This window comes from Ailuropoda melanoleuca, chromosome 8, assembly GCF_002007445.2.
Source record: "Ailuropoda melanoleuca isolate Jingjing chromosome 8, ASM200744v2, whole genome shotgun sequence".
Classification (NCBI taxonomy): domain Eukaryota; kingdom Metazoa; phylum Chordata; class Mammalia; order Carnivora; family Ursidae; genus Ailuropoda; species Ailuropoda melanoleuca.
The window spans coordinates 57,087,971-57,106,336 of record NC_048225.1 but is presented as its reverse complement, the minus strand read 5'-3'; the positions used below and the strand labels follow the sequence as shown (position 1 = coordinate 57,106,336).

Genomic DNA, 18,366 nt, shown 5'->3' with positions numbered 1-18,366 from the left:
ACAAGTCAAGTCACCTCACCTCACATCACTCTTGCACTGATGCTCTGCCTTCCTCTTCCATATTTAAAGGGCTCTTGTGATTACGTTGGGACCACCAATGTAATCTAGGGTAATCACCACATCTCAAAGTCATTTTATTAGCAACCTTAATCCCATCTGTAACCTTAATTTTCCCTTGCCATGTAACATAACATTCAAATTATTCTATATACTACAGTCCCTGACTTTAGGAGNTTAAAACAATACAAATTCATTATCTTACCATTCTGGAAGCCAGAAATCTAAATTGAGTTTCAGCAGGCTAAAATCAAGGTGTCAACAGGGCTGTGTTTCCAGAGGTTCTAGGGAAACTTCATTTCTTCTCATTCCTTGATTTATAACCACTTCAAAGCTAATGACAACAAGTCAAGTCACCTCACCTCACATCACTCTTGCACTGATGCTCTGCCTTCCTCTTCCATATTTAAAGGGTTCTTGTGATTACATTGGGACCACCAATGTAATCTAGGGTAATCACCACGTCTCAAAGTCATTTTATTAGCAACCTTAATCCCATCTGTAACCTTAATTTTCCCTTGCCATGTAACATAACATTCAAATTATTCTATATACTACAGTCCCTGACTTTAGGAGACAAATGTGTGCATCAGGAAGCTGGGGATGAAGCTAGGTTGAAAGACTTCATTATGTTGGAACTACTCCTTAAAGTCTTCCAAAATTGCAAAGAGCAAAACTAGGGTTACTGAACATTGTAAGAGTCAGAGTCTATCAAGATTCTTGAGATGGGTACAAAGAAACAAATTGGAATTACATTATGGCCCAATGAATGTGGCCTCCAGACTCTGATTATAGGATCTTGTCATGGCACTAAAAGGATTAAGGTCATGTATCACCAAAGCATGCTGACTGGGATGCCTGGGTGGCTCAGTTGGTTGAGCTTCCACCTTCAGCCCAGGTTATGATCCCAGGGTCCTGGGAACAAGTCCCGCATCTGGCTCCTTGCTCAGTGGGCAGTCTGCTTCTCCCTCTCCCTGCTGCTCCCCCTGCTTGTGCACTCTCTCTCTCTGAAAAATAAATTCATAAAATCTTAAAAAAAAAAAGAAAGAAAAGTATGCTGACCTTGGGCCATCCTTAACTGAGAAAGTGGAGATAGCATGTCTTACTTTCCTGGTGACCTTATTGACACCTACAAAGCATTCCTGTTTTTACTTGCCTTATCTCCACCACTAGACTATCTTTTTTTTCCTTTTTTTGAAGTCTTGGACTTTGTGGGTTTGATTTTTATTATGCAGCCCTGTGCCTAATTCAAGCACATAGGATAGATATTTTTAAATTATCTATGAAAAAATTAAGATGCCATCTTATTTTTTCTACTAAATCAGTATTTCTCAAATTGTATATGGTAAGTTAATTTTGAGGGTTTTTTTTTTAAATTCAGTTCATCCCAGTTTATCCTCTCCCTGCCCCTCCATCTGGACCTGAACTTACTTCCCTCATCACACCAGAAGCCACAATCACACCCTATGGGCTCCAGGTACACCCTGCTTGCCTTCCTGGGAAATCCCACATTCTACCCACTCAGACCAGGAAAAAAAAATTGCACCCATACAATTTTATTGTATTATATACAAAATTTTGTACTTTGGTGGCACTGCAAAGTCAAATTGTTATACAAATTTTCAAACTTTCTCTCTTTCTGTACTTGTCTCATCATCGATAGGTAACAGTGCATAACATCTTCCCTCAAAGGAATGCTGTGTTTACCAAATAAAATAACACGTAAAAGGCTCTGGCACTGTGTCTTTTGTTTAGTGGGCCATCTATAAATACAAGTTCTCTTATTCCCTTATATTTGATTTTCTTAGACACTCCTTATAATTGCACAGAACCTCATGTTTACAAATAGCTGTACTCATATGATTAAACTTAATTTCATAACAACATTGGATGCCCAAGTATGAGAATACCCAGTGTCACACATGGAAAAGCTCAACTTTACTCTTAATCTTTTGATCCCAACTTAGGCAACATAGTTGGCCCCTGCTCAATTGTACACATTTATATTCTTGATCCTAAAATTTGATTATTTTTCTGATTCATGTTTTAATAATGTATTATCCCCGGGTGTTCTCTTATTTATTTAATGAATGTAGTTCATTTCTCCCCTTTAAAGTGAATGGAGGTCATTCCTAATTTTTGAGTGACAATGTTAAATTAATTTGGTGAGCTTTAATTTAAAAGGCATTGAACTCATGGCCTATTTGTGTTCAGAGGAGTTATTTAAAAATTGAATTAGTAATATTCCCTGCCTTCAGCTATTATATGCCAACCATAAATGCCGGGCTATAGGACAGTACATTGAACAGTTCCTATAAATGTCACTCTTTTATACTAAGCAAAGAACAATTTAGTGCAGGAAAAGGAAAGTATGTTCTGAGAGAAGGGAAATCTCTTTTTTTGTCCAATTCAAATCACACAGAAAACATGAGAAATATAAACTTTTATTTTTCATAGTCATAATTGAGCCTTTACAGAATAGATTCCTCCTCTCTCAAACTGGCAGACCCTAACCTTCTGCAGTAATCTTGGTTTGAACAAATATTTGGATGATCTTCTTTCGAATCTCCTTGGTCTTCACAGTATAGACTATAGGGTTCAGGACAGGGGGTACAAGAAGGTAGGCATTAGCCATGAGGGCATGAGTCAGTGGTGAAAGGTGCTTTCCAAAGCAATGAATGACAGACACCCCAATGAGTGGAACATAGAAGATGAGTACAGCACAGATGTGTAAAACACAGGTGTTGAGTGCCTTCAGCCGGCCCTCCCCTGAGGCAATGTNTTTCGAATCTCCTTGGTCTTCACAGTATAGACTATAGGGTTCAGGACAGGGGGTACAAGAAGGTAGGCATTATCCATGAGGGCATGAGTCAGTGGTGAAAGGTGCTTTCCAAAGCGATGAATGACAGACACCCCAATGAGTGGAACACAGAAGATGAGTACAGCACAGATGTGTAAAACACAGGTGTTGAGTGCCTTCAGCCGGCCCTCCCCTGAGGCAATGACCATTACTGTTTGGAGTATGAACACATAGGAGAGGAGGATGGAGAGGGAGTCAGAACCCTTTGTGAAGATGACAGCAATAAGGCCATAGAGAATGTTGACCCAGGTGCTGGCACAGGCAAGGCGCATGACGTCTTGGTGGAGGCAGAAGGAGTGGGAGAGGATGTTGGAGCAGTAGAAGGGAAGTCTTTTGATAAGGAAAGGCACAGGGAAGACCACACAGACTGCCCTTGTCAGGATGACTGCTCCTGTTCTCCAGACCACACCATTGGTTAGGATGGTGCCATACCTGAGCGGGTTCCAGATGGCTACCACCCAATCAAAGGCCATGGCCACCAGCATGCCAGATTCAGTGGCGGAGAAGGTGTGAATGAAGTACATCTGAACAAGGCAGATATCAAAGGCAATGGACTTAAAGTTAAACCAGAATATGCCTAGCATAGAGGGAAAAGTACAAAGGACAAGCCCCATGTCTGCCAATGTCAGCATGTACAGAACATAGTACATGGGGATATGCAGGGATGATTCAGACTTGATGGTAGAGATGATGACATCATTGCCAAAGAGGGCAATGACATATATAGCACCCAGTGGGAATGCCATCCAGTAATACTTTTGTTCAAGCCCCAGAATTCCAGTTAAGACAGAGTAAGGGTGTTGGAAGTAAGAGTGGTTATTATCTGCCATGAAGCCGGTGTGACACAGGCATGAGGAGGGTGCTTGTGGGATCCTGATGGGTGACTTCCTAAAAATACAGTGACAGGGATTAATGATATATTAGAATCTGACTTCCCTGGGAGTGAAACAATTTTATTTTCACATGGGTGGGGAGTGTGTAAGAGAGGACTGAATCCCTGAAATTTCTACTCATGGTATATCCTGTTGAGGAAGCTTCTACTGGCCCAGGAGAAAAAGACTCATCCAACTACAAATAAGTCATATTCACATTTACTTTTGCATCTCATCATTTTTGAATAATTTGCCCTCTGCTCTTCAATTCTTGAATATTTTACCTCCAGGCTGGGTGTCTCTGGTTGAACCATGCTCATGACAAGTCAAAAATCACATTATAATTGTTTTTGACATCTCCCAAAAGATCCTCTTTGAAAGATTTCTGATTCATATTTCCCTGGCTTTAGCCAGGACATTTTTCCTCTTTCTATCAAACATCCATTTCTTCCCATTGCTCTTATGAAAAAGAGCTAGCTATTGGTTCATATATCTGGGCTATTAGATTGCCAGCATACATTTCTTTCCAATAAACTATTGTTTTAGTTTTTGTCTGTTTTAGTGATTTTTGGGAAATAAAATGCTATATTTCTCAAATAATTGTAATAAAAGTGGAAATGAGAGAAAAGTTTAAGAGGTAGACAAATAGAGGGGAAAAGAAAATAAGGTAGAGGGAGGGAAAGAGAGAAGAGAAAAAGAATAAAAAGAGAAAAACAGGGAGATAGCACCTCAAGTCCATTACAGTGGCTACCATCAAAAACCCAGAAAACATCGAGTACTGGTGAGGATGTACACAAACTGGAACNAGGGGGAATGAACCACGAGAGACTATGGACTCTGGGGAACAAACTGAGGGTTTTAGTGGGGAGAAGGGTGGGGGGATGGGTTAGACTAGTGATGGGTATTAAGGAGGGCACATATTGCATGGAGCACTGGGTGTTATATGCTAAACAATGAGTCATGAAACACTACATCAAACACTACCGTATGGTCACTAACATAGCATAAAAAAAAAAAAAGAATAGTTACCATCTTACAGTTTAGAAGGGTGGGAGTCATGGTGGCCATTTTCACTTAATGTGCCTGACCTGCACACTAAGCCTGAAAGTTTAGCACAGTTTTTAATGTGACAGGTGAACTTATTCTGACAGCTACTATATATTCTAAATTTCAAATAAGTATAACACAATAAAATTTATTTAACATAAAAAAAGGAAAAACAGAGATCCAAAGAGCAGCAGAAGTAAAAGTTGATTTATTTCACATTTTATTAATAAAAAAAAACCAAACCTGAAGCCTAGATAAAACAACTTACCCTCAGTCAAATACCTATTAGTAGCAAAGTGGGTAAGAGATGAGGGAAAGGCACAGCCTTGTTGAGGAATATTACAGTTAAGTGCAATGGAAGTTTGAGGGCTCAACTAGAGAAGACCAAGTCAAAATTAGATCTCTTCATCAAGATGCTTACTCCCTACTATGGGTCCTTAGATTTTGTTCTTTATCTATATTGCCCAGGATCTAGAAAACAGGAGGAATTCAAGTCTATCTCCTGAAGATTAGGCTTTTAGATCCCGAGTTCCTCCTTTGAAGGTTTAATCTAGCCCTGACCCTCCACTATTCATACTGCCACATTGATGGAAAAACAGACTAAGTGTTCTGTATCTGCCCCAGGCTACCACAAGCTAACTGCCTTGTTATAGATTCTAAATTGTAGGAGGAAATGAACAATAAAATAAAACTACAAAATTCTCTCTAGTGTGAGTAGCAGCAAACAAACAAACAAACAAAAAATATACTTGCACCTGCCTAGGGGAACTTCCAAGTTTCTAGGCAATCTAAGACATTTGTAGATGATAGAATAAGATTACGATTGGCCTTTAAAAGAGAAGCTTACTCTTCATTATACCAGGATGAATGATAGGTACAGAGAATTCTGTCAGAGAAACAGGAAGACAGAAAAACCTTCCTAATGTAGAGATTAATTATAACCACACCTCACCTGATAGTAGAACCACAAACTCCCTTATCAAGGGAGAAATTCCCAAACTGCAGTCATTTAGAGTTCTAAATGAAAGTAATTTTGAAAGTCCAATGTCTAACCTATATAGAAACAGTCATTCAGCATTCTACAGGTGACACGTATCTTCTACCTACATTAGTTTCATTGACTGGGAATTCCCTACATTTTAAGGCAATTCATTTATCACAGAGTATCAGCTATCTATCCACCTCTTAGAAAAAGGTAACCTATTCACCATGAGGTTAAAGGAGTCATCTTCACATCTTTCCCCTAAAGGTGTGAATGAGAAAGAGAGTAAGAACATAGGATGTACAGCGCTTGGGTTGGAGAAAAAAGGACAAAGGAAAGATAAAGGGACAGGAAAGAAGTGGTTGGGAGACAATTAGAAGCTTCAATGATGATATCTTAAAATATTCTGTTGGGGGGCGCCTGGGTAGCGCAGTCGTTAAGCGTCTGCCTTCGGCTCAGGGCGTGATCCCAGTGTTCCAGGTTCAAGTCCCACATCGGGCTTCTCCACTGGGAGCCTGCTTCTTCCTCTCCTACTCCCCTGCTATGTTCCCTCTCTCGCTGGCTGTCTCTCTGTCACATAAATAAATAAAATCTTTAAAAAAATAAAAAATAAAAAATAAAATATTCTGTTGATAAGCCAACTTTATCCTCTGATTTTGCTCTAAAACTTACCTGGTTGCTGAGACTACCCTACCTGGAAGAGGATCTTGAGCAGCCTAAGACTTGCCTGACAAAACCAGTGCCACTACCCACATGAGGACTTTTATTTCTTGAACTGCTCCAAAAGTCCTCCTCCTACCATACCAAGGAGAGTTTCATGGATCAATGAGCAGGCTTATTCCCTGGAGCTTCTGAGATTGCGGAGGTCTCCCCAGGGCTGTAAAATCGCCTCCTAGATATTCATGTCTGGGATATGAGAGAGCATTGAGGAGGCTAGTAGAGAACAGGTGTTTGTTTGTGTGTATGTGTGTGGAGGGTGTTAGTTTCAGAGGCTGCTTATTGCTCAATCATGGTCTCTCAGGGCCATCTTAGCCACCTCACTCTTTCCATGCCCTTAAATGAATGATAGTTGCTTTTATTTTTCTCAAACACAGCAAAACTAACAAACAAAAATATCCCAAGGAAAAGTGACTCCAAGATTTTCCCATTCTATTTTCCCATGAAATCTACAGTTGAAATGACTCCCCTAGTGAATGAATTTTTCCTGATGTTTTATCTGCATCTTTCAGTTTTCAATATCCACCTAGTTAGTCTAGCCATGTGCTGTGCAAAAGGAAAGCAAGAGACCCTACAGGGAGTCATCAATCATACCAATCAGTCAAGAGACAATTAATGTGGCATAATATCCAGTTATCACCTTCAGATAATGCTACTATTCTCATCTGCCCTCTGAATATTAATAACATCAGCAGCAGCATTAATAACAAAAACATCTGATATTGATTCTGAGCATCATCAGTTATATGATTTATCACATTTGCTTTACACTTTCATCATCATAATCCTCATAAATCTTCACAGCTTTAAAACTCTTGTGAAGTTGATATGGCAAGAATTATCACCTTCAAACTTCCAAAAAGAAAGGAGGGTCACACCGTGAATTAGTCTAGATTGCTGATGTAACTACAATATTTTTTATTGTAGAAATGACTTATGATAGAAATAATAGAGTGGGGGTTTCTCACTGTTCAGTATGTTCCAGACTTCCTGAATCTTGAAGGTCAACATGACTAGATAAGGAAGAAGTGCTCATATAGAATGAGTCTCACAGACTAAGCTCTCTTAATCAATTACCATTTATCTACATGATAGTCCTACAGTAATTTAACATTAATACAGATTACTCTTCAATACCATAGACTTTCAAAGTGTTCAGTTCCTAAATCAAATAAAATTCATCTCTACATCATATGATCATTCTTTTAATACTGTTTGGAGTAATTAAGCTGTGGAATTGCTCTACTTGCAATAATTTAACCTCTATATTCCACTGCTCATTACAAAGGTGACATCTTGCAGCTCAGTCACGCTCTTACTCTTATTTTTTATCTATATTGACAAATAGGGGTTTTGAGTAATTGAATCACTATAATTTTATTCCAATCTCTCAGCCAAAATGTTTTGTTGTTTGTTGGCTTTTGGTTGGTTGTTTTGGTTGGGTTGGGTTTTTTACTTATATGGGTTGATCATTTGTATCTCACATTGATTCTGATATTTTTTAAAGATTTTACTTTATTTTTAGAGAGAGAGAGAGCATGAGCAGGGAGGGTCAGAGGGAGAGAGAGAATCCCAACCGGGCTCCACTCTCAGTGTGGAGCCCTACACAGGGCTCAATCTCATGACCCTGAGATCATGACCTGAGCCAAAATCAAGTCAGACACTTAACCAACTGAGCCACCCAGGCACCCCTGGATTCTGATTTCTTTTCTCTTCTGTCTATATGTCAGCACAAATATAAAACTAAACAATTACTATCTCTCTTTTTAAATTTCAAACTCTTCAAAGCTGAAAATAGATGAAGGGCACTAACTATGCAATATGTCAGACTGTATGGTCCTATAGATTTAGAGAAACTATCTTCTATTAATTATTTTAATTTTCTTTAATTGGATACTAATACCATTCCTATCAAAAGCAATTTCAAATATTCACATTTCCAACCCCCTCCCACTTAATCTTTCTCCTGTAACATTTTATACCAAAACCCTTCCCCTATTCATTCAAAAGAATTGTGATGGTTTGCTCCAATCTTTTTCAGTACCTTACCCTCTCTTAGCAACTTCTTGAAATATATCCACACCCATCCTTTCTTTCCCAGAGGTCAAGTAAATTGCCTCTTTCCAGGTTTAATATTAACCCTACCTCAGTCCTAGAGTCTTTGATTCCATTTCCTACTTTACCTCTTGGTTTTCTCATTCAACTGTACATATAAGCAGATTCCTCCCAAATCTATATCTCTGGTCCTTGTGTCGAGTTTCAGACAGTTATATGTATCTGTCTGGTGGCCATCACCTTTACCTCTGCATAACTCATATTCATCAAAATCAACAAATCCATAACATTACAAAGCAACTTTATGCTTTCTCCTCCATACTTTAACTGGCTATTTCTTTCCTTTTTTTTTTTTATTTTAAGATTTTATTTATTTACTTGACACAGAGAAAGAGAGAGCACAAGCAGGGGGAGCGGGAGAGGAGAAGCAGTTTCCCCACTGAGCAGAGAGCCTCATGCAGGCCTCGATCCTAGGACCCTGGGATCATGACCTGAGCCAAAGGCAGACGCTCAACCAGCTGAGCCACACAGGCGCCCCTATTTCTTTACTTTTATATATCATGTAAATACAAAAATATAACTCATCCAATAAATAGTGAGTCCTGACATTTTTACCTCTTAAATACTTCTAATATTGTTCCTTTCTTTCTATATCTAACAATGTTATATAATTCCACCCCTCTATTTCTCCTACATGGACTTCTTCAATAACATTCTAACTTTTTTTATTCACATAAAAATAAATTGCTTTGCTTATCTTGTTCTTTCCGGTTCCTTCTTTCTTTTAGCCATGTGTGAGAAATGAGGTTTCTCTTATTGTCAATTTCTTTAGAAAATATTACTCTAATAATATTAGGCACTAATCAAATTTGAACTGGGCAGATGTCTTATTACATGTAGTTAAGTTATTTCATTGCCACATAAATTAGATTTTTTATGAAAGTCTTATGAAAAAATCATAATCATGAGAACCTGAAAATGCATTTGCAAATAATTTGTAACTCTGTATAATATATCTTGTTTTTCCTTAAGCAGTTTTCATAACATCAAGATAATTTTTAACATTCAAGCAAGTGTTTATTTTCCCCAAAACAAATTCTTTCTTATTGACTCATTCTTACTACCTTTCTGAAGCATTTAAAAAACTGAATTACTAGAATTTGTCAAACACAAATGTTTCAATTCATGATCCAGGGCTATATATTGTATGACAAAGGCGATCAAAACATACTTGTTGCATAAAAAAAAATGGAAGTGTAGAAGGACAGAAGAAAGGAAGACAGGGAAAAAACAGGAAACCAAGGGAAGAGAATATAATGAGAAAATGGGAGAGAAAGAGAGAGGACATAAGAAAAGATGGATGAGCCTTGAAAGGTAAATTTTAAAGAAACTGGCAAATGCTCTTATGAGAGTTTACATTTCTTAATGGTTTTAAAATTTATATCTAATGAAATTTACTTCTTTTTGTGCAATTCTATGAAATTTGGCAAATGCATAGAGTTATGTAACCACCCCTTTAATTCAAATACAGAAAAGTTCCATCAAACCCAAACATTCCCCTATGTTACCCCTTATAGTTGATCCCTTCCACCTACCACAAGCCCTCGGCAACTACTAATCTGTTGTCTGTATATAACTTTGGTTCATTAAATGGTGTGTAATCTTTCAAACCTGACTTTTTCCATTTAATATAATGCATTTGATATTTATCCATGTTATTGCTAAACGTTGTGTCATTGTATGGCTATAGGTGATATTCTGTTTATCCACTTGGTGGTTGAAGGAAGTTTATTTATAAATAAAGCTGTTACAAGCATTCACAGATAGGTTTTTATATGTATGAAAATTTTTATTTCTCTTGTTTAAATAAATACCTAGAAGTGGCTATCCCAGGCATATCTTGAGTATGTGTCTAACCTTCTAAAAATTACCAGATTATTTTTCAAAGGGGCTGTACTGTTTTGTATTTCCATCACCAGTGTATGAGAATCCTAGCTGCTTTTGTTCCAACCAGCACCTTCAATGATCAATTTTTTTTGGTCATTCCTATAGCTGTATAGTGACATCTCATCATGCTGGTTTTAATGTATATTTTCTTAATGACTAATAATGTCGAGCCTCTTTTTATGTGTTTACTATCATACATATGTCTTCTCTGGCGAAATGTCTATTCAAATATTTGGCCCATTATTTCCTATTGGGTTACTTTCTTTTCTTGTTGAATTTATAGTTTTTTTAAAAATATATATTTTGACTAAAAAAAAAACTTTGTTGTTTATGTGATTTGTGACTTCTTCCCCTAGTCTGTGTTGCTTTTTAATTCTCTTAACAGTATCTTTCATAAAGCATTTTATAAAAAGATATCTTATAAAAATATTTTTGAGAAAATATATATACACACACACACACACACACACACACACACATATATATATATATATTGCTTTGAGTTGTGCTTTTGGTGTCTAATGTAAGATTTCTTTGCATACCAAAAAGCCTCAAAGACTTTCTCATATTTTCTAGAAGTTTTATAGTATTATGATTTACATTTAGGTTTTTGTTCAAAAGTCAATTGAAATATTTTTGTAGGTCTATTTGTGGATTCCCTATACTATTTTATGGATTTATGTGTCTATCCCCTTGCCAAAACCAAATCCTTCCAATTACTGTAGCTTTATAGGAAGCCTAGAAGTCAGGTATTGAGAGTCTTCAAACTTTCTCTTCTTTTTCAAAATTGTTTTGTCTATATTAGTTCCTTTGACTTTGCATATACATTTATTTATTTATTTATTTATAAGATTATTTTTTTATTTAGAGAGCACATGTGAGCAGGGGGAGGGGCAGAGGGAGAGGAAGAGAGAGAGAATCTCCAACAGACTCTGTATTGAGTGCAGAGCCCAACATGGGGCTCAATCCCACAACTCTGAGATCATGACCCTGAGATCATGACCTGAGCAGAAATCAAAAGTAGGATGTTGAACTGACTGAGCCACTCAGGTGCCCCTGCATATACATTTTAGAATCAGCTTGTCTCTCTCTGCAAAAACATGGCTGGGATTTTGATTGGAATTGTATTAAATCTTTAAAACAATTTGGACAGAAATGATATCTTAAAGAAGTGTTGAGTCCTGCAATTCATTTTCATCATTTATTTAGGTCATCTCTTATTTCTTTTTCTTAGCAGTGCTTTATAGTTTTCAGCATACTAATCCTGCACAAATTGCATTAGCTACATACCATGGTGTGTCATTTTGGTGCTATTATAAATGGTACTTTAACAAAATCCATTTCTAATTACCCATTGCTAGTATGTAGAAATATCGTTGATTTATTTATATTGACCTTATATCCTGTCATCTTGCTAAACTTGTCTTTAAGTTTCTAGGGCCTTCTCACAGATTTCTTGGAGGTTTTTAAATATAGACTGTCATGCTATCTGTGAATATACAGTTGTGTATTTATTCCTTTCCAATCTATATCTCTGTGCATTCTATATACCCTCATTGTATGGTGTAGGACTTCTAGTACAATATTGTACAAGAATGATGACAGCATATACTTTTGCCTTCATCCCCAATCTTGGGGAGAAGACATTAAGTCTTTCATCATTAATTACAATGTTAGTTATAGATGTCCTTTATAAAATCATGGAAGTTCCCCTTGTACTTTTAATTTGCTGAGAATTTTGGCCATGAAAATGTGTTGGATTTAACATGCCATTACTGGCTTTGAAGGTGGAGTAGACCTCATACAAGGATAAGAGCAGCCTCTAGGATATGAAAGCAACCCCCAGCTGACAGCCAGCAATTTAGAGAGCCTACAGACTGAGTCTGGTTTGCCTTTTCTATTATTCCACTCTCTTGGGCTGGAGACATGTTCTTTTCTCGGCAGACATATTGAATTTCGTTGCCACGTAAATTTTTGGGAATACTAGCTAATTTGGGAGCAATGAGGTTACCTATATAGATTATGAAGGGGAGGAACAAATTTTCCTTTGTCCAAGGCTCTTCTTGCTGGACTAAGAATTAAATTTACGTGAAACAGATTAACAGAAGAAAAACCCAAGTTTTAGTAAGTGCACACAGGCCTAATAATGAAATTGAGACCCAAACAAATGATCAGGTCAGGCAGTTTTTATACATTTTAGACAAAGAGACAATAAATTTGTGAGAAATTGGCAGGATAAACAAAACAGGCATTTGGGAGCTTAAGTCAGCGAAATTTTCAGTACGTATTAGTAGTAAAAAAGTTAGTAAAAAAATAAACAAGTAGTAAGGTTTATTTCTGCAGCTTTCTCAGCTTTAAAGTTTCTATCTTTGGTGATAAGGATGTCCTTTCACTTCTTAGTACAGGGAAGGTATCTTTCATATGGGAAATTTATTTCCTGCTTTCAGGGGTGACAGAAAAGTGTCTGAGTGTCCCTGCACTGGCTGTTTCCCAGGTAGTTTCAATTCAAAATAATTAATATGCCTTAGTGGTACATTTTGGGCAGGCTGCCGTTGGTGCCTACAAACACTAGCAGAACACATTTGCTTACTCTTTTCCTCCCAGCAAATGTTAAATAGTTGCTGAGTAGTGAGATTGTATTGGTGGATATTAAATCTGAGACTCTGACATGAAACTTAACTTGGATTATTGTTCTAATTGCTACATTTTTGTCTATATTTTGTCTACATTTTGTCTATATACAGTGGGCAAAAATTGTTTGCTGATCTTTTTTTTAATTTAAATTCCAGTTAGTTAACACACAGTGTAATATTAGTTTCAAGTATACAATATAGTGATACAACATTTACAAATGATACCCAGCGTTCATCAGAGCAAGTGCACTCCTTAATCCCCATCAACTATTTAACCCATCTCCCACCCACCTCCCATCTGGCGACCTTCAGTTTGTTCTCTATAGTTAAGAGACTCTTTCTTGGTTTGCTTCTCTCTCTCTTTTTTCCCTATACTCTTTTGTTTTCTTTCTTAAATTCCAGATATGAGTGAAATCATACGGTATTTGTCCTTCTCTGACAGACTTATTTCGCTGAGCATGATACTCTGGACTTTTTTTTTTTTTTTTAACAATCTTCTGCTCAAACCTCTGGGGTTTCTTCACAAATCAGAAATTTCCTTCTTGAGTCTCAGCCCAGGAAATTTAGGGTAAACATTGTTTCATAAGAATAGTAGAATCTAGATTGCTTAGGCAACATTGTCTGTCACGACTGTCCATTTCAACTGACTTCTTCCTTCCTCATTGCTCTCTCTGGAAACTTCCATGAAGGACATCCCTGGAATTGGTGACAATGGTCATGGAACAAAGCATATGTGTCAGTTCTCAGGAATGGTCACTGTAACTTTTTTTTTTTAGTTTGGCTTTTGTTCCTTTTCTTGAGAGCCTTTCACTCCTAGCATGCACAGGATATGAATTTTGTTACCTAACCGAATGCTCCTACAAAGTAATTTTCAACCATTTGCTTCTGATGCCAGCATTTAAAAGCAAAGTGTGTCAAGCACTGTAACTTCTGTTGCTATTCACACCTTCCTTTCTGACCATGTGATGTGGCCAAACATGGTCCTGATGCTAACCATGCCATCACTTGCTCTGCTGCCTTACCCCTCCCAGAGAGCAAGAAACAATGTGGAAAGAAAGGGTGAGCCAAATATTCTAGGACAGGAGAGCAGAAATGTACTTTATGTCCTTTCTTCTGCCTTTTTACCTGGAAATATTTAATGACCTTGCCAAATTCCATAACTGGGCTTTGCTTTGCTATTAGTAAGAAGCTACTTTGTAGTCAAAAGAAACATGCATGCTCAGAAATGTAAACATTAAGCTATTTGATCTATGAATGTTTAGTTATCAAATTTGATTGATTCATTTTCCTGACTTGCAATGATCTTGCTTAAAATGTTTGTATGATAAATTTCAGATCGGTATTAATATGTCTTTCTATCAGTGATTTATTGGCTGTATCGCATGTTGAGGTCTACATTGTATAGTATGGAGGGAAAAATAAAAATATATGAAACCTCTAATTCTCTACTTATTATGTCTCTAGTCTCTCTCCATTGAACTGAGCAATCAGAAATAACAATCATCTGTAAGAACATACTATACTATGTTTTTCCCCCTTTAGTACTAACTCTACTGTGGAGGTACCAATGAACTAAGAACAGGGCTTTGTGTCTTTTACAACTGTATCTGATGTTTATTTTGTTTTCTTCTGTTTTCATTTAAGAGATATGGGCAATATTTTTAGAAGCTCTTCTAACCATGTCTGATCTGAAACTAGGTGGCATAAATCTGTGAACATCTCTGATCTCTTCTTTTAATCTCAGGCTCCTTCCTTCTACTCCAAATAGAATGGCCACCTTCTTGTTCCTCGGCAATGCCCACGTTAGTCTTGCCTCACTGTCTGAGTACTTGCCTGGAACACACGTCCTCCATATCTCCACATGGCTACTGCATTCTCAGCATTTAGGTCTCAGCTTAAATATCAGCTTCAGAAATGTTACCCTTTCTGTGATATTTAGGCACTCTTGCTTTATTATCCCATGACCCTTTTCTGTTTGTTACATGGACTGTATATATACTTGCACTGTCTATCACTCTGTACCAGAAGATAAGAAACATAAAAGAAGGGGTCTTACCTCCCTTGTTTACTACAGTAGCCTGGAATGCCTGGCATATATCAGGTGCTCAAAATTATCAGTTGAAAGAAAGCCATTTTCGACAACAAAGAGGAGAGAGTAGAGAACTGAGATAGGCGTGCACATATAGTAAATAACAGGAGGTAGGCATTGTTCTGGACACTTCACTTACGTTTTAACCCAATTCTTTTTCCTGATGAGGACGCTGAAGCCCAGAGATGTAAAGTTGCTTGTTCACAGCCTTACAGCTACAAAGTGGCAAACTGAGGATTTTTACCTAGATGGTCTAAATTTGAAAGCCACAGCACCATACTGTGGGCTCCTAAAACATAAAATTGAATGACACACATGTTGATTTGATAAAAGGAGGGACCCAACGATGGTTTAATTCTGTCCCTCCCTCCAACCTATTAAGCCAGATTCATTTATCACATGAATAAATGGCTATCCTGAACATCCAGGAAACCAGAGTGCAGGTAGATATGGGGCCCTTCCTATGATTTAGAGGTCAGAGGAGAGGCAGCCCTGGATCCCAAGATGACAGAAGGATATAGAATGGTTCACTGAACTGATCAGGGAGCCTGAGACAGGACCTGGTTATGGAGTTGTGAGTGTTTGAGGTGCTAAGGCTAACTTAGTCCAAGTCCTCAGCTCCATTCACCATGGGGTTAAACTTCGGTTGCAGAGTTTGAGGGCAGCGTCCAGGTCCAACAGATCACAGCTGCTGGAATTGCTGGAAGGAGCATGAGGAGGGTAACCTGAGTCCAGGAGAAGTGTAGCTGTGCCCTGGGGATGGAGAGATTAAGGCACCATCTCCTGAATGGGAGTAGAAGTAACAGGGATGAGCTGGGTAAACCCACGAGCTGGGATCTGGTTACCCAGGTCTGCTGCAGGGATTACAAGAACAAAAGCACCCTGAGAGCTCTCTGGGAGGGGAGGAGCAGTGGGCAGCATGGCATACAATGAGGGTTTGTGGAGATTTGGGCTGATTATGTCCACGGTGTGAAGGAAAAGCTACAAGCTGGCATGGGGAGTGGGTTGCCTGGAGACACATGATCCATCAGAAAACACTGCATCTATAAAGAACAAGAAATGGCAGGGAGAATGAGAAAGTGCAAAGTACAGAAGAGAAAGAGAGAAGGGAAGTGAAAGAAAGAGAGTGAGCCAAAATGACTGGGCCAGCGGAGTGAGGAGTCAGCTAGTCGTTGTATTTCAGAGAGAGTTGAATTTATGGACAGCAGTGTGCATGTGGCCAGGGATGGGGACGAAACCACAGCAAACACAAGAGACCATTCTATACCCCTGGTAGTCTTTGAATTGATTCAGGCCTTAGCCTGAGGATGCAAAGCAAAATGACTAAGTGATCTCTGCAGATATGGAACCTGTGACCTTAGAGCCATTAGCACCACGTGGTACTCCACTGAGCTGAGGGCAATTAGTCAAAACAGAAACAAGCAACAAAACCAGAAGGTGTCCCTGTGGACTGAGCCTGGGGCACTCTCTGGGGCTCATTATGTGCTCTCTGAAAAAAAGGCTGGGGAGAGGTTGTGGTAATGGTCAAAGAGCAGACAGGCCAGGGTGAGACAGGACACCAGGACCTGTCAGGACTATGAACTCAGGATTAGTATGGGGTCGAGGGGAACCTGTTTCACAGGCTATGAGGACAGGACTGAATGTTAGGGATTGGAGGGACTCTTCCATTCCTGCTGCAGTTCAAAGGTCATCATGGTGCTTCCTGTGGGTAGAACAACCAGCCCTGAACTAACCACAGCATTCTCACTGAGGGTCTCCATGGGGTTCAGGCAACAAGAGGCTGGACACCTGTGCTCACCTTTCTTGTATCCCACACCCCACCCACTTCCCCAGATGGGGTACAACAGGGTTGCATAAAGAGTACCCCTGAGTCAGTCTATGAGAACACCAAAGTGTGTACGGGTCGCGGGGAGAAGCAAGTGTGGTGAGTGAACTGCAAAAGGGATAAGCAGGTGTANGCAGGTGTGGGGAGGGACAATAAGACTCAGGGTGAGAGTGATAAAATAAATGGGGAGAGGGCACTAAGTGGGGAGATGAAACAAGAAAGGAAAGAGGAGGGAGAAATAGATGTGGCAGTTTCTGTTTCTGAGCCTGAAAGGACAGAAGGGAGATAGGGCAAAGACTTTGACTATTCTCAGAAAGTTACTTCAATTTTTGAAGAGTTGGAAGGTAGATTGGGGCTGGAGGATTGGGACAGAGCAGATGGAGAGATCAGAAAAGCGTGGTGCCCTTTGTAGAAGGGAGGGAGCCATGGGGCTCAGAATCTGGGCAGTGAGACACATTTTTATCTAAGCTGACTTTTTAAAACAGCTCATAGAATTCAACAAACTTATTTTATGTCTAATGGAAAGATGTTATTATGGGCTAAAAAGTACAAAAGATAGTTCTTGTCTTCAAATAGCTCACAGAGCAGTAGGAAGGCATGGGAAGAGTTCTGGTACCACATTCGCTTATGCTAGAGGGGTGCACAGAGTAATAGAAGAGGGAGTGATTCACTGGGAGGGAGCAATACAATAAAGGCCTGTGGGAGCTGGTAGCATCCGAGTTCTAGTAAGAAAAAGTCATTTCCTGAGATGGAAAACTGGAAAGAAGGGAGAGCTAACCGTAGGTGCAAAGCCAAGGATTATGACTGAGCATGCAGTCTATTTGGAATTGGGACTGGGTATTTAACAACATACTTTACAACTAGGAAGTCATGTGGAGCAGACTTTGCTGACCAAATAAAACACAGAGGGATAACTTCAAATTGCATAGTACAGTTTTAAGTTTACTGGTGGCCAAAACCTCTGGCTGGTGGAATTTGGGGCACCTTAAAAATTCAGTGGTGGTATCTTCTGTCCCCCATATATGGCCTGGTTTTTTGCTTACTTTGCCCGATAATAACCTGCCAGGGTCCTTTGTTACCAGGTTCTTCAGGGCAAAGCTCTATCTCCCCAGTAAAGACACAGAATGAGAAATAATCTGAATATAGGGAGCAGCAGAGCTGATCATTGCCTTATATTCCAACTATCCACCAAGATTTGAGACTAAGAATACGGGAGGTTATTTTCTAAATTTGGGTCTTATAACTTACCTAATCACTCCTCTTCCCTAGACTGCTTTATTCC

The 18,366-nt window shown here is 38.8% G+C and overlaps 2 protein-coding genes across 2 annotated transcripts in view; both read right to left on the bottom strand.

Moving 5' to 3' along the window:
• Positions 1-3,747, bottom strand: part of LOC100478380 (olfactory receptor 51H1) — a 7,370-nt gene extending 3,623 nt beyond the window's left edge. The window contains exon 1 of the mRNA XM_034666458.1: positions 3,157-3,747. Coding sequence (XP_034522349.1) covers positions 3,157-3,747 — 591 coding nt within the window. The remainder of the gene's footprint in view (positions 1-3,156) is intronic.
• Positions 1-18,366, bottom strand: part of LOC117803376 (olfactory receptor 51T1-like) — a 255,196-nt gene that overhangs the window by 33,468 nt on the left and 203,362 nt on the right. The gene's annotated exons all lie outside the window — the stretch shown is intronic.